The 19,093-nt window shown below is 46.9% G+C and overlaps 3 protein-coding genes across 3 annotated transcripts in view; all 3 read left to right on the forward strand.

The window, feature by feature from the left end:
- Positions 1–1,327: 1,327 nt before the first annotated feature.
- Positions 1,328–4,480, forward strand: LOC1270245 (peroxisomal targeting signal 1 receptor). Its single transcript, XM_308925.5, has 3 exons — positions 1,328–2,260; positions 2,351–2,545; positions 2,613–4,480. The coding sequence occupies exons 1-3, from the start codon at positions 1,907–1,909 to the stop codon at positions 3,903–3,905; spliced, it is 1,842 nt and encodes a 613-aa protein (XP_308925.5). The 5' UTR covers positions 1,328–1,906; the 3' UTR covers positions 3,906–4,480.
- Positions 4,481–4,698: 218 nt separating this feature from the next.
- Positions 4,699–7,262, forward strand: LOC1270244 (3-ketoacyl-CoA thiolase, mitochondrial). The gene is made up of 5 exons (XM_308924.5): positions 4,699–4,984; positions 5,677–6,110; positions 6,181–6,486; positions 6,567–6,922; positions 6,992–7,262. The coding sequence occupies exons 1-5, from the start codon at positions 4,966–4,968 to the stop codon at positions 7,071–7,073; spliced, it is 1,197 nt and encodes a 398-aa protein (XP_308924.3). The 5' UTR covers positions 4,699–4,965; the 3' UTR covers positions 7,074–7,262.
- Positions 7,263–8,771: 1,509 nt separating this feature from the next.
- Positions 8,772–19,093, forward strand: part of LOC5667320 (uncharacterized) — a 57,648-nt gene continuing 47,326 nt past the window's right edge. Inside the window, exon 1 of the mRNA XM_061645128.1 lies at positions 8,772–9,179. The gene's annotated coding sequence lies outside the window, so the exon portion shown is untranslated. The remainder of the gene's footprint in view (positions 9,180–19,093) is intronic.

Raw genomic sequence — 19,093 nt, forward strand, 5'->3', positions numbered from 1 at the left:
AACAACAACCGTGTTTCACATTTTTACTACCGATTTCAATTGTTGCAAATACGAACATGTTAACACAGGATGAAAACTGTAACAAACAGAGAGCGATTTTTTCCCGGATTGAAATAAAGATTACACTGACTCTAGGAATTAGGCAATGGTGATTTCTTTGGCGTCCTTGAATGAGAATTCACTATGAATCCCAGGGGATCCAAGGATCGGGAGGATCATGGGTTCGAGGTGATCATGGACTACTTCTTCTTCTTCTTTAGCACAACAACTGCTGTCGGTCAAGGCCTGCCTGTACCCACTTAGTGAATTGAGCTTGGCTTTCAGTGACTTATTGTTACCATAGCAGGATAGTCAGTCCTACGTATAATCATGGACTACATCGGAAGCATAATTGTGCCATATTACAAAATAATGCAAAAATATTTTAGTTATTCTTGATAAACTTTGGAAAATGGATTAATAATGAGCAAAACATGTTTCAAACCTACCTGGTGTATATTACTGCTGGCAATAGATGTAAGACAAATCTCTGTAAAATATTCTCCTCTCTACTCTTACATCCTTGGCACAGGCTTCGATAAACGATTTGCAAAATGTCTTCTCAACTCCAATTGCTTCACTTCGAGGTGATCATCGACAACATCGGAAGCAGAACTATGCCATGTGATGAACAGGAATTGCCTGCTTCCGGCCGGCTTGGACTCCTGCTCCACCAAGAAGGTCTTCGATAGTGATCCTCAGATCGGCAGAGCATAGTGAGTTCCTTGGTTAGATCACGTGAAGGACAATCAGTTGGATATCGCGAGTCTACATTGCCCTGCAGTTCGAGCATCCTGGATAATCATCCCGGTAAGCAAAGATCGAGTATCCTTTAGAATCATCTCGGCAGCTGATCTACCCGGTGATGGTAGAGAAATTCGGCCATTTTTGAATAGCAGCAGCACATTTTGAATGAAGCTTCTTGTGTTTCAAAACTAGTTAGAACACACGAAATATGAGATGTATTGTACGACCGGAGATGTATCCTGGCGGTGGTTCAAGGCAGGTCTGGTTCGATGTTTGTCCATGGCATATGGAGGAGCCCGATGAATCTCGAGCTTGCAGAGCAGTTTAACGTATTGAAATTAAGACGGAAATTGCGATAATTTATGTACCAGATGCTCACTACACCATATCCGAACAAATGTTTTGTTGAAAATTACCTTAAATCATAAGAAATGTAGCGATTTTCAGCTAATTTTGCTCAAGAAAGGAAAGCAACACAACGTGACTGTTCAACACGAAGTACCGAACCGTTCTGGTCACCCTGTCTCGCAATGTCATTTCTCAACAGCAACACAAACACACACACATACACAAACAAAACTATTTTGTCAAAATAAAGCAGCAAAAAAAAGAAGGGCAGAGCAGCTTCGGAATACGTAAACAGTAAAACTAGTCGCACGGTATCAATAGCGGGTGTGATCTACCACCGGAAAGCAAGTCCGTGGCATATGGCCTTCAGCAACCCGGCCCTCGTCGCAAAGGCAACCATCACGGACAGGAAGTTTCGTACGCTAACCGTCGAAGAGAGTCCCAGGGGTCGTGCAAGAAGCAGCAAGAAAACCCGGTTATCAAGCCTCCAAAAAGGTGCCTGTGTTATCAGTTTATCAGTCATTTATTGGCCCCACACGGTGCACAAGTTCACGCACAAGTGGTCTGTGGCGATAGGTGCGAAATCCTTGCTGCATAACCGAACGAGCATAATCCGCTTGCACTGATTCAGGAGCCTTGCATCAATGACGTGTGGTCAATCCGGGTAGCGAGCTTACGGTCTGCAATTATTCCTTGAAGTTCCCCAACGTATCTGCGAGCGAAGGTGGGTTTCCCCTTCCCCTTCCGAGCTGTCCGGTGAAAGCGTGCGAAGATGTCGTTCAAAGAGCTGGTAGAGCCGGAATGTGGCGGAGCGAATCCGCTGATGAACCTGGGCCGGCAGGTGCGGAAGGACGTAGCGCTGCAGGATGAAGGGTTGGCCGGCGGTCGAAGCTCCTTCGCCGGTGGCGACCGTGAGCTGGTGAACGAGTTCATGGGCCAGATAGCACCGGTACCGCAAACCTTCCGCATGAACGAGCTACTCCAGGAGATGCGGGAAATCGATGCCCAAAACCACCGGCAGCAGCAGATCGTTGGTGCGGGCCGTTCGATCGAGTTTGCGCCCGGAGACGCCGCTTGGGCGGATCAGTTTCGAGGCGAAATGATGGTGGAAAGCAAACTGTCGAGCGTAAGTGTGTAGCGGCGCTGGGCTGGGGGGGGGGGGGGGGGGGGGGTTTATGATCGACGCATCACAAACGCATTTCTTTACCGTCTTCAGGTTTGGTCGCAATCCAACATGGCACCGATTCAGACCAATACCGCACACCCGTTACAGCGACCGGCCAACCAGGAGTTTCTCAATTCGTACGAAAGAAATCAAATGCCCTCGGTGCGAATGGCGGCCAATGAAATGATGTACCAGTCCATGGCGGGACAGCAAATGATGGGCAATCCAAACTTACAGCAGAGTCAGGTAAGTGTGTGCGTGGTGATGCAGCTTCCCGTTTGGTAGAAATGGACTAGCTTTACTCTCGTTACAGTTTGTGCGATTTATGAACAACGTCAGTACGGGGAACGTACTAATTAACGACGGCCAAGTGTCCAGCAGCGTGTGGGAGAACCGGTTCGACGAACTCGAGGCAAGCTCATCGAAGGGAAAGCAGGAACAGCAGGAGCAAAAGGTGCAAGAGCAAGCGCAGAAGCCGGAGGACGATTGGGCCAAGGCGTTCGAGGCGGAAAAGCAGGAGCAGGACGAAGCGTCCGACTCCTACAACAAGCAGTTCTGGGAGCGCCTGCAGGACGAGTGGCGTACGCTGGCGGAGGGCGAGGGCAAGCATCCGTGGCTGTCCGAGTTTAACGACTTTTACGATCCCTTCAAGGAGTACAAGTTCGACGAGGAAAATCCGATGGCGGACGTGGAGAATGCGTTCGAGAAGGGGAAAGCCTTCCTGGCGCAGGGTGACATCCCGAGCGCCGTCCTGTGCTTCGAGTCGGCCGTCAAGCAGGATCCCGAGAATCCGGAAATCTGGGAACAGCTCGGCTTTGCGCAGGCGGAAAACGAAAAGGACCCGAACGCGATTGCCGCGTTCAACAAGGCGCTTTCCTTCAATCCCAACAACATGCCCGTGCTGATGGCGCTGGCCATCTCGTACACGAACGAGGTGCTGCAAAACCAAGCGCTCCGGATGCTGATTCGCTGGATGAAGTGCAATCCGAAGTACGAGCAGCTGGTGCCGCCGGAAATGCTGCAGGCGCAGGAGTCACCCGTGGCCAGCTCGTTCATGGGCGGACCGAAGCTGCAGGACGTGCAGGAGCTGTTCATCAAGGCGGTGCAGCAGTCGCCAACGGAGATCGACGCGGACATACAGGAAGCGCTGGGCGTGCTGTTCAATCTGTCCTCCGAGTACGACAAGGCGGTCGACTGCTTCCAGGCCGTGCTGCAGGTACGGCCGGACAGCTCGAAAGCCTGGAACCGGCTCGGTGCTAGCTTAGCCAACGGTAATCGTTCGCTGGAGGCGGTCACCGCGTACCAGCGGGCGCTCGACATCCAGCCCGGGTTTATCCGCGCACGGTTTAACGTTGGCATTATTTGCGTCAATCTGAAGGCGTACAAGGAAGCGGCCGAGCATCTGCTGACGGCCCTAAACCTCCAGGCTACCTCGGCGACCCGGTCCGGGTTGAAGGTTAACTCAATGTCGCAGCAGATGTCGAGCGCGATCTGGACGCTGCTGCGCATGGTGCTGTCGCTGATGAGCCGGCAGGACCTGCATACGGCCATCGACAACCGCGACCTGGAGGTGCTGAACCGCGAGTTTCCAATGAGCAACGACTAACAATGGACGGGTAACTGCGGTCGCGGGTACCGATTACTGGGCGCGAAACGTAGTTTAGCGTAAAACGGTTGATATTTAGAGGTTGGGCGTAGCTTGGGCAGCTTGCGCCAGCTGGCCGGCTTGCGGGTGAAGGGGTTTAAGGGTGAAACTAGCATAAGGGCACAATTCGACGCAGGGATAGCGAACTTTGGGTAGCGAGCAAAAGCAAACGCGTTTTTTTTTTTTTAATTTGTGGTTTTGAAGGTGGGGTTTTCGTTGTTTTTTTATTCTATTTTGGAAAGCTGTTTACTTTCGCGTTGTTCTAGCAGAATTTAGAAGACAAAAATCGAAAATGCAGCAAAAGTGTTAACCTCGTACAAATGTGAACATCGTAGGAAAGGGAAAGGGGATTTGTTATAAACGTACCTAAGCATAAAAAAGTGCATTCGAGAGAGAAAAAAAGGGTATGGGAGTTAAAAATTACAAACGAGTGATAACACATACACGCTAAAGCGTCGACGGAATAGTGTCGCAAACTATAACAACTAGACAAATATATAAAAAGCAGGTAAAATATCTGGTTGAGCAATGGGAAATGGTTCGTCCTTATAGAAAATTTACCATAACAGGAAAGAAATTGCTTGAACTTCTTGTCCCGCGCCTTTGAAGGAATATTTTTCAGCAATTTTAAAACCAGAGCCGTGAAACTAACCGTCCATTTGAATGCTCATTCTTTCCAAGAACTGAGTCAATACGTGTAGACGATCCCTAAAGCGAGAAAGAGATGGGTGATGATAAACATCTGATTCATTGTACAGGTGAGAAAGAGAGCACTATAGTTCTCACTTCATTCCACGGTAGAAGTAGGCACAATCTGAGCCGTAAATAACAAAACCTGCCGTCGGTTCACTGTTGCTCACTTTTTGGCCGTAAGCTGCAGCAAGTTGCGTGTCCGTGGTGTTGTTAACTTGTTGATAGGAGTTTCGATAACATTCTAGACAATTTTTAGTTTAGTGTATTTTGTGCAGAGTTTTTTTTTGTTATTGTAAAGTGTACTGTAACTCCAGCATCGTCCAACAAAATGGCAGCACTTACGAAGGGTAAGATCAGCATTCCATGAAGCCGTAGTCTTAAAGTTGCTTAAAAAAGTATAAACACTTTGTACTTTGGCCCCAAAAATTGATTTTAAAGTTGTGTAGTTGTGGTGTTACGCGATCAAGAACATAGTTCTCTTCTGCTTGGACTTTGATCTTCCGTATCATTCAGCATCAAATGGCCTGGTCATTGCCGGGTCAAAGTCCGAACTGATGACGTAGCGAAAGCAACAACTTTCTGTTGCCCTCTCTCCCATTGTTAACAGCTCGTATGCCGGCATACCGATATGTTTCGAAAATTCCAACTCCTTTTTTACATTGCTACATTTTTATGTTTTCCCTAACCTTTTTCACCATTAAGCACATGACTCGTTCGGTGCCTGGCCGGTTTCTATAGCTCATTTATCACCATCAAACAGTATCGCACAAGACGCGAATATGGCCACAGACAGGCCGGGTTGATAAGAGGAAATGGGCCAGCCATTTTCAAGTTCTTCCCCCCCACAAACGGTGTGATGCTGATAATCCTGATAGTGGGAAGGCTGCAACCCCGTTCTGCTTCCCGTTACACAGCCGGTTGTCTGTTGTCAGCAGCTTTTTACACTTGTTTTGCACGCTTACCCATTTACACCGGCACACCGTTCCTGATGCTTATCTCTCTCCTTCTATCTCCTCCTCCCCCTGGCGTTACCCTTCAGGAGTTTTCATTGTGGCGGCCAAGCGTACCGCTTTCGGCACGTTCGGCGGAGTGTTCAAGAACACCAACGCAACGCAGCTGCAGACGGTTGCGGCCAAGGCGGCGTTGGATGCGGCCGGCCTTAAGCCCGATCAGGTCGATTCCGTCAACATTGGCCAGGTGCTGGTACTGTCCTCGACCGATGGTGCCTTCCTGCCGCGTCACGTGTCGCTCGGCTGTGGCATTCCGATCGAGCGACCGGCTCTCGGCGTGAACCGGCTGTGCGGTTCCGGCTTCCAGGCGGTGGTGAACGGAGCGCAGGACATCCTGGTCGGTGCTGCCCACGTTTCGCTTACCGGAGGAGTCGACAACATGTCCCAGACACCGTACACGCTGCGCAACAGTCGTTTCGGCATTCCGCTCGGCACTAGCCCGGCCCTGGAGGATGCTCTGTGGGTGAGTAAGAAGGCATGAGATGGGCGTACAGTACGCAAATTTAACTTAATTTGTCTGTCTTTCATTCTAGACCGGCCTGACGGACTCGTACTGCAAGCTGCCGATGGCACTGACCGCCGAAAATCTGGCCGAAAAGCACAAGGTTCCGCGCGAAAAGGTGGACGAGTTTGCGTACCGGTCGCAGCAGCTCTGGAAGAAGGCGAACGACGAAGGAGTGTTCAAGACGGAAATCACCCCGTTCAAGCTGAAGGTGAAGGGCAAGGAGGTTGACTTTGCCGTCGATGAGCACCCGCGCCCCCAGACCACGCTCGAGGGACTGAACAAGTTGCCGTCCCTGTTCAAGAAGAATGGTTGCGTCACTGCCGGCACTGCTTCGGTGAGTGAGGAGCCGCCAGGAAGGGTGTCGACATTTTCTTATATTTTAAATCATGTGATCATTCAATTCGCGTGTTTTAGGGTATCTGTGATGGTGCCGCGTCGGTGGTGGTCGCTTCGGAGGATGCGCTCAAGAAGTACAACCTTACCCCGCTGGCACGACTGGTGGCATACAGCACGGTGGGTGTACCGCCGGAGATTATGGGCATCGGACCGGTGCCCGCGATCCAGAACGTGCTGAAGGTGGCCGGACTGAAGATGGACGATATTGATCTGTTCGAGATTAATGAAGCGTTCGGTGTGCAGACGCTGGCCTGCGCCGGCGAGCTCGGACTGGACATCAACAAGCTCAACCTGAACGGTGGTGCGATCGCGCTCGGCCATCCGCTCGGTGCGTCCGGATCGCGCATCACTGGCCACCTGGTGCATGAGCTGAAGTAAGTACAGGATTGCAATTGATCGGTAAAATAGTTTAATAATTACACAATGGTTTATTTTCTTTACAGACGCAAGAACCTCAAGCGTGCCATCGGATCGGCCTGCATTGGAGGTGGACAGGGCATTGCGCTGCTGCTGGAGTCGGTCTAGAAGAGCAATTTTCTGCTGGCAATGTCCTGGCCCTGGCTAGGGCAATGGGAAACGTACCTCAAAGATGTGTGTTTATTTTTCTACAAAACACAAATTGAAGAGATTGTGAACAGTGTTTTTTTAGTGCTACTATATTAAGAATCTTCAATGAGTAAAAAGTGCATTTTTCTTTAAACATAAAAAAACAAATTATTTTTTTTTATCAGGTTCACATCCTGAAGTAGAAATCGAAGTATGATCGTGAATTTGAATAATTCGTTTCATATCGTACGTTGGCGGAAGCGCACATATGCTGCTCATGAATGCATAATTGCACCGAACGCGCATTGGGCATGGCTGATAATTATTACTTATTCGATAAGAAGCTGCACAGGTTTCCTCTTTTGTACCCTCCATTCGCAACGATCGCAATTGAACCGGTGCACATAGCATTATTCTCCAAAGCGTCGTTATTTTGCTACCGCCAAAACGGTGATCTTGTTTGATGTTCCACAAAAAACCGGATCGCTGCTCATCTGGCGGCTGGCCGTTTCCAGCCAGTCTGGTCGATCGGGATCATTAACCGGCGGTTTCGTGTCAGTCAACCAGGTGGATAAATTAGCGCATACGCATTAAAAGCAACGGCAGATAAAAAGCAACAAGAAAACAATATGCAAAGAGACTCGTGGAAAGAAAACACTTTTGCTTTCGTTTGAAATTCTGATTTATCTCGTTGGCGATCGATGACGGGAGGGCTGCACACACGATCGTGCTCTCTTTGCAGCCGCCGCTTCTCTCTAGCCTGCTGATCAGTGCTCTCGGCAACGAAACAGCTCTGGCTCGGGAGAGTGCTCTGGAGAATACTCTCTGCAACTCTTCTCAGGTGGAGCTTTTTGGTGCAGCTTTGCAGAAATTGTCTTGCAAGACAGTTCCCCCGAGAGGGAATAAAATGTTAAAAAAGAAACAAGTACGATTTAAAATATTTTTGTCTTAAAAGTAATACAGCTTAATCAGTTCCAAATTATTTATTTGATTTTAAATTATTTAATTAAATTAATCCAGTTTAATTATTTAATTGAAATATATTTTTAGGAAAGATATTTTATACAGTGGAGCGTCTTCTATCCGGGCTTATCGGGACTGGATCTCGCCCTGATACTCGAATAACACGGGTAATGAGTCAAAGTGAGTCAAAGCATATATTTTATCCCAAATTCCGGATTTTTTTTGAAATTTATATTATGTTTTGGTAAAACATAGCTTGTTTTTATTAACTTTTTTTTTTTGATAACAATGATAATATTTGAAATGTGCCATGAATTATAGCGTTTTTTGCTATGACAATATGCTATGATAACCGTTATTTCAAATGTCCTCAGCAAGCAATATCATCTTTGTAATGAACTGTCATTTCTCAACAGCACGGATAAATGGACAGCCGGATAAAAGGTATCCGAATAACCGTTTTTCCGCTCCACTGTATTGAGTCATGTACATTTCAACAACAAATAAGAATGATCAAACCGTCGATCGCACCGCCAAACAACAACCGAGAGATCAACACTTTGCCACGTTCCGCGCACAAGAAACGTTAGCAAACCTCCCTCTACCCCTTAAGAGTGGGGCCTAACATCGACACAACCGGCTCCGACCGGTGTCTCGGGAGAGAGAGAGAGCCCAAGAAGCGGAGAGCGTACCACCGTCGTCGTGCAGTGCTTTTCGGCGGGTGCCCCAGTCTCGGTACAGGTACGGCGGCAGGATTGCGCACATCATTCGTGCCCACCATTTCGATCCGGCCCGGGACGGTTTGACGATCGTTCGGCCCAGTGCTATTGTTTCTGTGCCGCCAGTCGCTTCTTTTCCGTCGCTTCGAGCGCGTTGTTGTGCTCTTATCGCGCGTGTTTCGGTGTGGTACGGCCACTAAAGCCACTGTCGCGTGTCGATCGTACAGTCGAAGTGCATTATTTGTGTGCTGCTTTTTATGTTGAGATTTATGCAGCAGTCCTGTGTGATTGTGCGATATTGTCATTCTGGTTGTAGCCAGTAAGTTGTGTGTGATTTTGGTTTAAGCAGCTTAAGCGCAGTGACCGCTCGTGCCCGCGCAATCCAACGCAGACGCAAGAGAAGGTATGAGTAGAAATGCATCGTTTGGGTAGTTGTGTTTTCCGGCGTAGTTTGGGATAGGAAGGAGTGAGAAAAAACGCAAACGCATCTTTCGCACACCCCTGCTTCGAGAAACGCGCCGTGACGCCCCGGGCTCCATTTTCCGATCTTCTTCAACGATCTTTCATTTTGTGTGATCCGGTTTCGTTCCGCCATTGTGTACGGGAGAGAAGTAAAAAAATAAGAGTACAAACGGTGTGTCGTGTCGTGTGTGTGTTGCTTTGTGTCCTGGTCCATGTGCTTCCCATCCATAGTGTTCTGTCGCCATTGCAAGGAAGCGTTCAGTAACCTCAAAAATCCTTCCCCTTAACCCCTTAACTGGTCCACCGCATGGTCCTAAGAAAAAAATGAATTACAAGCAAACCTTCATCAAGACGATCAAAGTGCAATTGCAATTGAATGGACTTAAAAAAATAGATTACTATCGTTTTAAAAGGAAATAATGCATTTCTTAAAGTGTTATAATGAATTAGCCTAGAAGCAACAAAACAAAAACCCACCCACACCGAGGCCACATTTGGGGTGTTACATTTCACACTTCTTTAACGGGTTACGGGGAAATGCTTTACCCGTACGGCTTAACGGAAAACGGAAATCGTGCGCGGACGTGCGTGCGTGCATGCTTGCGCGAGTGCGCCAGCCAGCGTTTCACGTGCACGTGGAAAGCAACGGCAGGTCCGTTTTTTCACCACTGCGTGTCCGTGAAATATTGACCGCGCGATGGATGCGTTCGTAGGAGGAAATGCAGTGCACCGGTTGGGAATTGGGAGGCTTCCTTTTCTTTCCGCTGCTTTCTTTCCCGTCTTTTCTTTTAACTGTTTGTGTGTACTGTGTACGAGTGAGTGCGTCTCTGCATGTGGGTGAGGTGAGGTGAGGAGGGCAAGCGAAAGCGAAAAGCAAATAATAGAAACCAATGGTATACGCACGGTGCAAGGAAAAACGCTGGTATGGTGGCCGTGAAGTGGTGGTGGTGGTGGCGTGCCAAAATCAATAGAAATAAAATCAAATTGAACTTGTATCTGAAACATGAAGAGAAAAGAGGGTGAAAAGAAAGGAAGGAAGAAGTGAATAAAAAACAGTGAAAGAAGAAGGCAAGTGACGATAAACAATGGCATTAGGAAAGTTTGTTTTGGAGGTGGAAAGAGCGGGGGGGAGGAAAAAGGTGAAAGAAAAATAGAAAACTAAACTAAAAAATCAATTACAACAAAATATGAATCATAATGAAGCTAATCAAACAAATCGCAGCAACATTTTTCGGTAGCTCGGAAAAAAATGGACCAGTGCAACCGTCAGCAGCCAAAGTGAATCGAACGAAAATGGGGTAAAAAGCCCATTTGAAGGGGATAAAAAGTTGGGGAGTGAAACAAAAATGAGTGCAGCGTGAAATTATCTGTGTGCCGTTTTCGGACCATCAACCTCCCCCCTTCCCCCCCCGTTTACCGGCGCGATGCGCTCGGAATTGGATCGGTGGGTCAGCTTTTACCCGTGCAGAAGAAACAAATATATAGCACGCGTTGAAACAAAACGTGTCGGAAGAACTCGCTCCATGGCCACAGAACACACGTGTTGTTGGGGAGTAAGTGTTGGCCTGGAAAAAACCAATGCCCACAGCAAGAAACCAAAGCGCGAAACAGCCCGGTATCGAAATAAATGCATTTAATAATGCCCATCTTCCTGAGGGAGCGCGCACTCCAACACTCTCGCGTGCGTCCCGGATTCCGCTCCCGGGTGGGGTGTTTAGCAGTGCGCCAGTCGGCCAATCCGGTTGGCTAATTAGTGCTTATTAATTGTTCGGGATGTTTATGATTAACCACCCTGGTGCCCGGCGAGCGAGGCATGCACAGCTTTAATGGTTTGCAAAAGATTTACAGTTTTGTTCGCGTTATCATCATCACCATCTTCTTCTGCTCCTTCCCACTTTATGGGCTTTTGTTTGGCTTCTTTTGCCACAATTTGGCGTAGTAAGGGATGGGTTCCGGCTAATCCACGATGATTAAATTTGAACCATATTTCACCTTACGGGTTGACACTCACACAGACACACACACACGCGCGAACGCTCAATCCTCATCCCTTTTATGGGATGGTCGAGGCTCGTGGAGTGATTTATACCGGTAGCTGTTAATACGTTTGCTACCCGAGCTTCTTCCGCGTGCCGCAAGGCAGAAGTTAATAAATTTTCCCACCGGTTAAAGCTGTACATGCAAGGGTGGGCTTTTAGGAGGGTCTGGCTGGCATGTGGAGGCTTGTCTAGAGCAATTTGAAAGAATGTCAATCGCAGGGAATCAACTGGATCACTTACAAATTCTGTCGATTAGGTGGTTTGAATTTCATTAAGGATTTAGTAGGATTTTCCCTTATGAAGTGTTTTTGAAATGTAATTATTTTGTGAAATAATGTTAATATAGAGATACAGCAATTTGTTATCTAGTTATCGTTCGATTGTCAGCACAACAGAATCCATTTTGTTCTTTATTAACGAGTAACACGGGAGGACTTTGATAGTGCAGCCACTAACTACGGGTTTGTCAACAAGGATGACGTGAGTTCTAGTCTCATTTGAACTGATAAGTGAAATATTTAAAACCCTAATTTCTTAATCAGAAAATTCCTAATTTTATATGAGATGTTTGAAATTAACCATCCTTTAGAAAGGGTGGATGTGAAAAGAAATTTTACTGGCTATTTATATTTGTGTATTGTATTCAATAGTTCCTATTAAATACTTCGGATAACGCGGACTACGCAAAAATACGTAACTTTATACATTCGTCAGATATTTTTTTCAGCAAATTGTTCTGTTTTAATATATAAATTTTCAAAATAAATTCAGTTTTTGTTGAATTTTTAGAATCAATCAAAAACGAAGGAATAAGTTTTCATCCGTCAGAGTCATATCATATCATAAATGTAGTGACTAGGACAGCGCTCTTCAATGAAATTATTGGAAATTTTACTATAATTTGGTTGAAACCAGATAGTTTTAATTACAGTCCGCATAAATAGCGTACCTTGGGCAGTAATAGCGTAAAATCATAAATATAAAACTAACGTACAAAAATGTATCAAAAAGCTAGTTTTACCGTTCTAATTCGTTTCAGTTTAGAAAAAGCACCTAGTGCTAAGAAGTATCTTTCAATATGTCTTCCAAAATTGGCATATTTTATGTGAGATTGGATCGACTTATTTTCATGGCTATTAAGTGGATCGAAACTAAAAAGCATTTACATCTTAATCTATTTAAAAATAGCATGCAGCCAATTTGGGGATGGTTTAGGCAGATTAAATAGAACAAATTTCAGCACTACCACACGGAAGTTGGAGCCATCTGTGTAGGTTGAGCCCCCATCATAGTACGATTCTTTTCTGACATGCAGTTCCGCTGACCCTGGTAGAGACACACCGTATCGGTTTGTGGGTTTTATATTTTATTTTCACACTTTATGTGACCTGCATACCACCGGAGACAGCCAGTATAAGGTGCGTATAGATTAGTTTCCGTCAAGATAGGCATCTGTATGGGAAGTGGTTCATTTCCTTCAAAATTTGTCAACCGAGGAGATTCGTAGGATTACTACTTTGTCAAGCTTGAACTTGATTCTTGTGATGATGTTTGCGTTTTGCGCAAGCAGCAGTGAACGATTGCGCAACTTTCGGAACGCGGTGAAGGGTGTGATCTACCAGGGAAGGGAATGGAAGTGTTCCACAATTAGATGGCAGTGTTTATGAGCGATTGATTTGTCTGTGACTGTTCTGTATCGTTTTGTCTTAGTGTAACGAATAATTAATTGTTTCCGTTTTCTGTGTGGGAAATCCAAAACGATTTTTGCTGTGGAGTGTGGTTTTCTAGGCTTTTTATTAATTTAACTTTTCTATGATTCTACAACTTTTAAATCAAACTTGTGGAGTCCTGCACAATTTAAACTTAAATTTAATAAAAATAAAAGCAAACAGATTTTAGCACTAAACATCAGGTGAAGGGATAAATTACACTTGCCCGTTTCTAACCTGCTCCTAACTAGAATGTGTCCAATTAAATGTGCCCTTCTTTTTGTGGATACCGTTGCCATTCGCTGGAAGCCTTCGCTTCGCAGAAGAAGCAGTAAGTTACACCTTTACCTTAATGAAATCTTCCAAGATGCACGATGCGGTTCCATTTCGCTGCTCGCACAGCTCAGCTTCGCTGCTCTAACCTAATCATCTCGATGCTGCTCCGGTAGTAGCATCAGCGCCACCACCGCCACCGCCCAATGCAGCATGAGCAAGTTTTTCGACCACTGCGAGAGTGTTGCTTTCCGTTGGCTTAGAGAGCATCTGAGCCAAGAGCACAGCCAAGGTGTGCACAGTAAAGCGGGGTTGGTTAGGTTCGTGCGATGTAGATTGTTGCGAAAATCAACTCCATATCGTTGTAGGGTTGCACCGGCGATACGCAATGCTGCTGCTGCTGCTGCAATGCAATTGGGCAAATGGTTGGACGAGAGCTTTGGATTGAAGAACAAAGCTCTCTGGTGTCGATAGAATGGGCACATGGGTGGTGAATGATAGAGAGTTGGTGTGGTCGCGTTTTGTTACGACGACGAGGGGGTACACCCGGGCACACGCGGGATGATTTATGATGCCCCGTGTTCTGGTGCCTCCGGTTTCTTGTTATGGTGTTTTGGACGGTGGACACACCGTGCGGCGCTGATCCGTACGGTGGTTTGGTGAGCATTATTGGCGAGTTGGCGAGCCGAGACGAGCACACGGAGCCGCTGATGCTTAGTTTGGGGCGCAGTGTGCTGATCGAGTTGAACTTCGCGACTTGTGTTGTGCAAAACAGTGAGGTATGGTGACGTTAACTTCTGAGCTGAGCTAAATGAAGCATTTGGTGGTTATGGTAAAACTTGCCACATTATTTACTGGTTGACTTGTATTTTTAGCATGCACAATGCAAGACCTGACTGCAGAAAGGAACATGTTTATGATGCAGTGCAACTTGTAATGTTACAAAATTTAATCTTATTTATGAATGGGATTGTCTTCTATGTAGATAATAAGACACTGTGGCCACAAGAGCTCACGATGTTTTTGAGGTAGAATCTGGTATGTGTATTCAAATTAAAGTGTTTTTTTTTGTTACTTTATTTTAATCATTCATTCGCTTCAATCATCGCAGCGTCTGTTTTAACATAAATCATATCAAATATTACCTTAATTCTTCGAAATCGATGTAAAACAAAATTATGTTAAAATTTTTGTTTCCTTTTCATTATCTGCTTCTATTATACTTTGTTACCGAAGATTACCTCTTTCGTACTTTATCTTATTTGGTCGTTAATATTGGTCGTTTCTACTCCAATAAATTACAGTGGTGGCCACTTTAAGTCTACACCTCATATTTTCAACTACATTCTGTCTTTGAGGCTTCCTGGACAGTTTATCAAACCACTTATTGGAAAACTTTTTACACGTTTTGTTGAGGGCACTTATGAGCTGTGCTCCTGCAAACCAATCAATCCTATAACATTACACATTTATGATAAATATGCAAAAAATTAAAAAATGGTGTAACAATTATGAGGTCCTCTGGAAGTTGGACAGTCTATATTCATTTGCAAAATGACCACGCAGCTTCCCAATATTGACCAATAAGGTGTTGAAATTGAGTAATTCTAGTTATTCTTGACATGATAGTCTTGACTTCTTGCACCGGCATAGCCAAAGCGTATCCTAAGCGATATTTGAAGACGATATTGCGATACGCTGTTTGAAGAGCTACCCTGGAAGCCTTAAAGTTAACTGGTGCAATGCATAACTGGTGTAAACTTCATCCAAAAAACACCCCAACCAGCTGTTGACCATGCTACGTTATGCTTATTTTTTCTGCCTCCCCCAATCGTTTATAGCCAATCGTAACTCAATATAAATTGGCATATTGTATCGCCGAACGCCGCACACGAGAATGCAAAATTTCTTTTCGGCACCAGTTTCCGAACAACAGCAGATTACAGGAGAGGTACAGGACAGAGCCACCCACCCAGCTTTGGCAAACCAACAGACACACACTCACACATACTTACACCGTTCGATGGCGTAATGAGAAATGCTCCAAATTTTACCATTTCGCCTGCTGGTTTTTGCCAACTAGATCGGACTGCTCCCGATCACTTTCACTTTCGCTGTGGCCCTTATGCGAACGATTTTTTTTGCAATGGCTCTACAACTCCCCCTCAAGCACGATCAGTACGTGGGGGGTGGGCGTAGCGAACCGTCGTCTGCGGTTTGCGATCTGCGTCCAGGGTTGTCCCCTTGGTGTAGGTGGACAGAAGGGTACGTGCAAAGTATGGTTGTTATTTAGCGTGAATTCAGACGCGCGATTGAAACGCGCAAACGATCTTTCAGCGTGTTCCTGGTAGTGGCAGCATTCCAATCACGATCCTAAGCCCTGGTCCTAGCCTGTCGATCAGCTTAGCTTGTGGTACCGACCTCGAGGCGTCTTTAGAGCAAGACCCTAGGCTTCGGATGAGAGTACAGGACGTGCTTCCAGATGCAGAGTTAAGTCGTCAGTGAAGCTAATGCTGCACCGGCAGCCTCCTCCCGGCAGTCTTCGGCAGTGGGGCCTTCCCTAAGCGGCGATCGTTTTCTCCAGCCCATTGTGTGGCGGGGTGTACATAAATTGCGATCGTTAAACAACTCTTGACCGATCGTCGCTTGCGGGCGGTTGCGGTTGGAACAGATCAGAAGTGGAATGCAGAAATTTACATCTTAATAAACAAACTCGTCTGTCAAGGCGGCCATCACAAACGGTGATGGTCTTCTGGGGGCAGGGCTCGTTGAATTACCAAACGAAGACTTTGCGTCTCGCAGAGCTCCGAGGTTGACGGGATCACTCTACGGGTAGGTCTGAGACCAAGGAGCGCAGCACCAGTCAAGAGCGACAGCATTGCGAACGGAGTGACCTACTCCACCTCGTCTGCTCCAGGAAGATGCGACGCGTAACGTCCACTAGCATCCTCGACCAGACGTCGGGATGTGGGAAAAACAGCCCATATTGGTGTATTGTTTACGTGTGCTTACATGCAAATGATCGGTGGCATTGCGCAACGAAAAACGTTTGGCGGCAGCGCTACCGGGAGGAGGCGCAGCAAAGTTTGCGATTGGTTTTGCCTTTTTGCCAAGCGCTGTTTAATGACCCGCAAGACACGCCGACGATGTGCGTGTAACTGCGGGTGGGGGAGGGGGAGAAACTGCGGGTCCATGCAGTTTTGCTGGCCATTGAGACACGCTGACATTGTAATTAATTAAGTTCCCATTACGCTTGCGCACTCATCGCTTGCGCCCATATGTGTTTGACATGCCATGTTACGTGGGCACTGAGGGACGGTTTCTTCTGGAGAGTTTCTGGAAAGGATCCTAAAGAGCGCATCGAAATGAGCGATTCGGAGGGGAATAAATGTTGCATTTCTGGGTGTAAAATTGATTTTATCTACAGTGACATTATATGTCACGTACAGCCGTGATGTGTTTGGTTCCTTATTTGGGGGACACGATCGTTGCTCCAGTTCCTGGCCGTTGCAGTGAATTGGATCAGCTTTCATTAGTTCTCGTACCACCATAATGTGTTTGACCTTATTTCGGCTATCTTGATATCCAACAACGACCCAGGATGGGGTAGTTACTGACCTGTGGCCTTGTGCGGTTTGATGGCAAAACAGGGTGTTAATGTTGGCGCCGGACATAAAAACTGACTTAATGTGCAATGATTGCAAACAAAGTATTGCACCCACTCACAAAAGGAACTTGAATTATTTTTCACACTACAGTCTGGACAGATTCATTCACCCTTAATCTAAGGTCATCTGAAAGACCCACCTCATCTCCTGGTTTCATCGATAACATCCCCAATCCCCAACATCTTGCCTCGTCCCACAAAGGAGGGAGCACCAGGTTGCATCGATTGTGTAACATCCGCCACGGCCACGGCGTCCACAATGCGGGGGGGGACTGGTGAGCAAAAAACCTCACTCTCATTCCCCAGTAAGACCAGCTAACATAAATCTCACATGACAGGTCGGAAAAAAAATTACAACTGAACCATTTTGTAGCTGCCAGCCAGCAGCACCCGTCCCGCACGATTCTAGGTCAAACGCGATACGCGCCCCGAACGGCATTCCGCGCAGTGGCGGTGCCAGAAGAGTTCCAAGTTCAGTCACCCTTGGCGCGCGGCTCCCTTGTGCTACCTGTGCACCTGAAAAAAAAAACTGAAGCAATAATTATCTAATATTACGAAGAGCAAGAGAGCTAGAGAGAGTGGGAAGGCACTGTGGCAGTAAATTTGGCTTAACCTGAACTTCATGCTACGGTGGGTTTGGGGGAGCAGACGCGGGATATACATATACGGGTGAAGGTGAAAAGACGAGATCGCAGTAGTGCCCACAAGAGACGCCCGTTGTTGATCGACCGATATATGTGAGGCTCGGCTAGACACACGAGAGAGATACGATGAGGAGAAAGAGATGTAGGTTAAGCAGGTGGTACCTGCACCGAACAACCACTTGCTCCGGGCGGCTCAGCTGATTGCCGCAAGGGAAGGCGATCATTTGCCGGCGGCGCTGGCGTTGGCCACAACGTCAAATAGAGAGAAAACACTCCAAAACGCCATCGCATACACAGCCCGCAGCACATATGGACGGGTTTCGGGCTGGTCGAGCTTCTAGAGCAGTTAGGGGCGAAGGAAAGCTCTGCCCAACTTTTTATTAGCGATTAGACGTAAATATGGGCAGAGACAGAAAAAAGCAGGGCAGTCATCAAGATTGTCTGGGCGTCTAGGTGTTAAATTTAAAGCACCAGGGAGTGCTGCTGCCGCACACTCACTGCACTGTCTGGGTCGTTTGGCGAAATCAATTTGCTGGTGAGATGATTTTGCAAGATCCTCTCAAGTGCGTACGGTTTTTGTTGAGTAGCGATGCCGACAGACGGGGACGGAGATGACTCAAATCAATCAAAATATTGATCCTGCATTCTGCAGCCCGCTTGTAACGAGGCGCTTTTGGAAGATGGTTGTGCAATGATGGGGCACTCCATTGGAATTCAAACTCCCAACGCGCAATGATTAACGATGCCCGTAATTACATTACTATTGTACGAAGCGGCTTCGGATGAACTGTAGATACCTTGACGGTGTGTGGATCAACAGAATCCAGTTTTCTATGTCGCTCCGGCGTTATCGGTGACCATCGCCCATACGATCATCTGTCGCTGGAGTAATCCCATACGGTTATGGTGCGTCACACCCTCGGGGCGGTTGGGCGCCGAGCCGGTCCTACAGAGGGCAGTGACATGTTGCCATGGTTTTATGTTACAGTGCGGGCGCGAGCGCACTCAAAACAGCCCGCTTTGTGCTTGGCCACCGTTGTTTGCCTCGCGATGTTTTTTTTCTTCTTCCAAAACTGGTTCATTTAATTTTGGAGTGCAAAACCACCGTACCCGACGATCGATCAATCGATTGATCGAGTGGAAACGTTTGTCAGCCGACTGGGTGACCCACCTGCGCTAGCCAGGCCTAGCCAATGCATTGGATGGGAGTCCTGCAGCACACAAGCTGAGGCTGTATTTCATCGCATGGCGTGCTTGCGAAATGTTGCGCTGACCCAAATTCAACTAGCAGCAGTGGCAGCCACAACAACTCATGCCTGCACTGGGCCGTACCTTTTGACCACCGTTTGGCCACCGATCGAGACGAACCCGTTGGCGATAAAGTTATTGGCAAACGAATATTGGGCCATTCTCGAAACATACACACCCAAGCCATTAGAGCAAAAAAAAAGAGGGGTGCGACAGGTTAAGGATGCAAGAGGGGATCCCGCAGGGGTTAAGATTCCAGGGACTAATGGAGTGAT

Source organism: Anopheles gambiae, chromosome 2, assembly GCF_943734735.2.
Source record: "Anopheles gambiae chromosome 2, idAnoGambNW_F1_1, whole genome shotgun sequence".
Classification (NCBI taxonomy): domain Eukaryota; kingdom Metazoa; phylum Arthropoda; class Insecta; order Diptera; family Culicidae; genus Anopheles; species Anopheles gambiae.

Bases quoted from the DNA above. Each gene is read 5' to 3' on its own strand.
- LOC1270245 (XM_308925.5), top strand. From the start codon at position 1,907: ATGTCGTTCAAAGAGCTGGTAGAGCCGGAATGTGGCGGAGCGAATCCG. The intron at 2,261-2,350 runs GTAAGTGTGTAG...TACCGTCTTCAG, and splicing joins TGGAAAGCAAACTGTCGAGC to GTTTGGTCGCAATCCAACAT. The intron at 2,546-2,612 runs GTAAGTGTGTGC...CTCTCGTTACAG, and splicing joins CAAACTTACAGCAGAGTCAG to TTTGTGCGATTTATGAACAA.
- LOC1270244 (XM_308924.5), top strand. The intron at 6,487-6,566 runs GTGAGTGAGGAG...CGCGTGTTTTAG, and splicing joins TCACTGCCGGCACTGCTTCG to GGTATCTGTGATGGTGCCGC. The intron at 6,923-6,991 runs GTAAGTACAGGA...TTTTCTTTACAG, and splicing joins CACCTGGTGCATGAGCTGAA to ACGCAAGAACCTCAAGCGTG.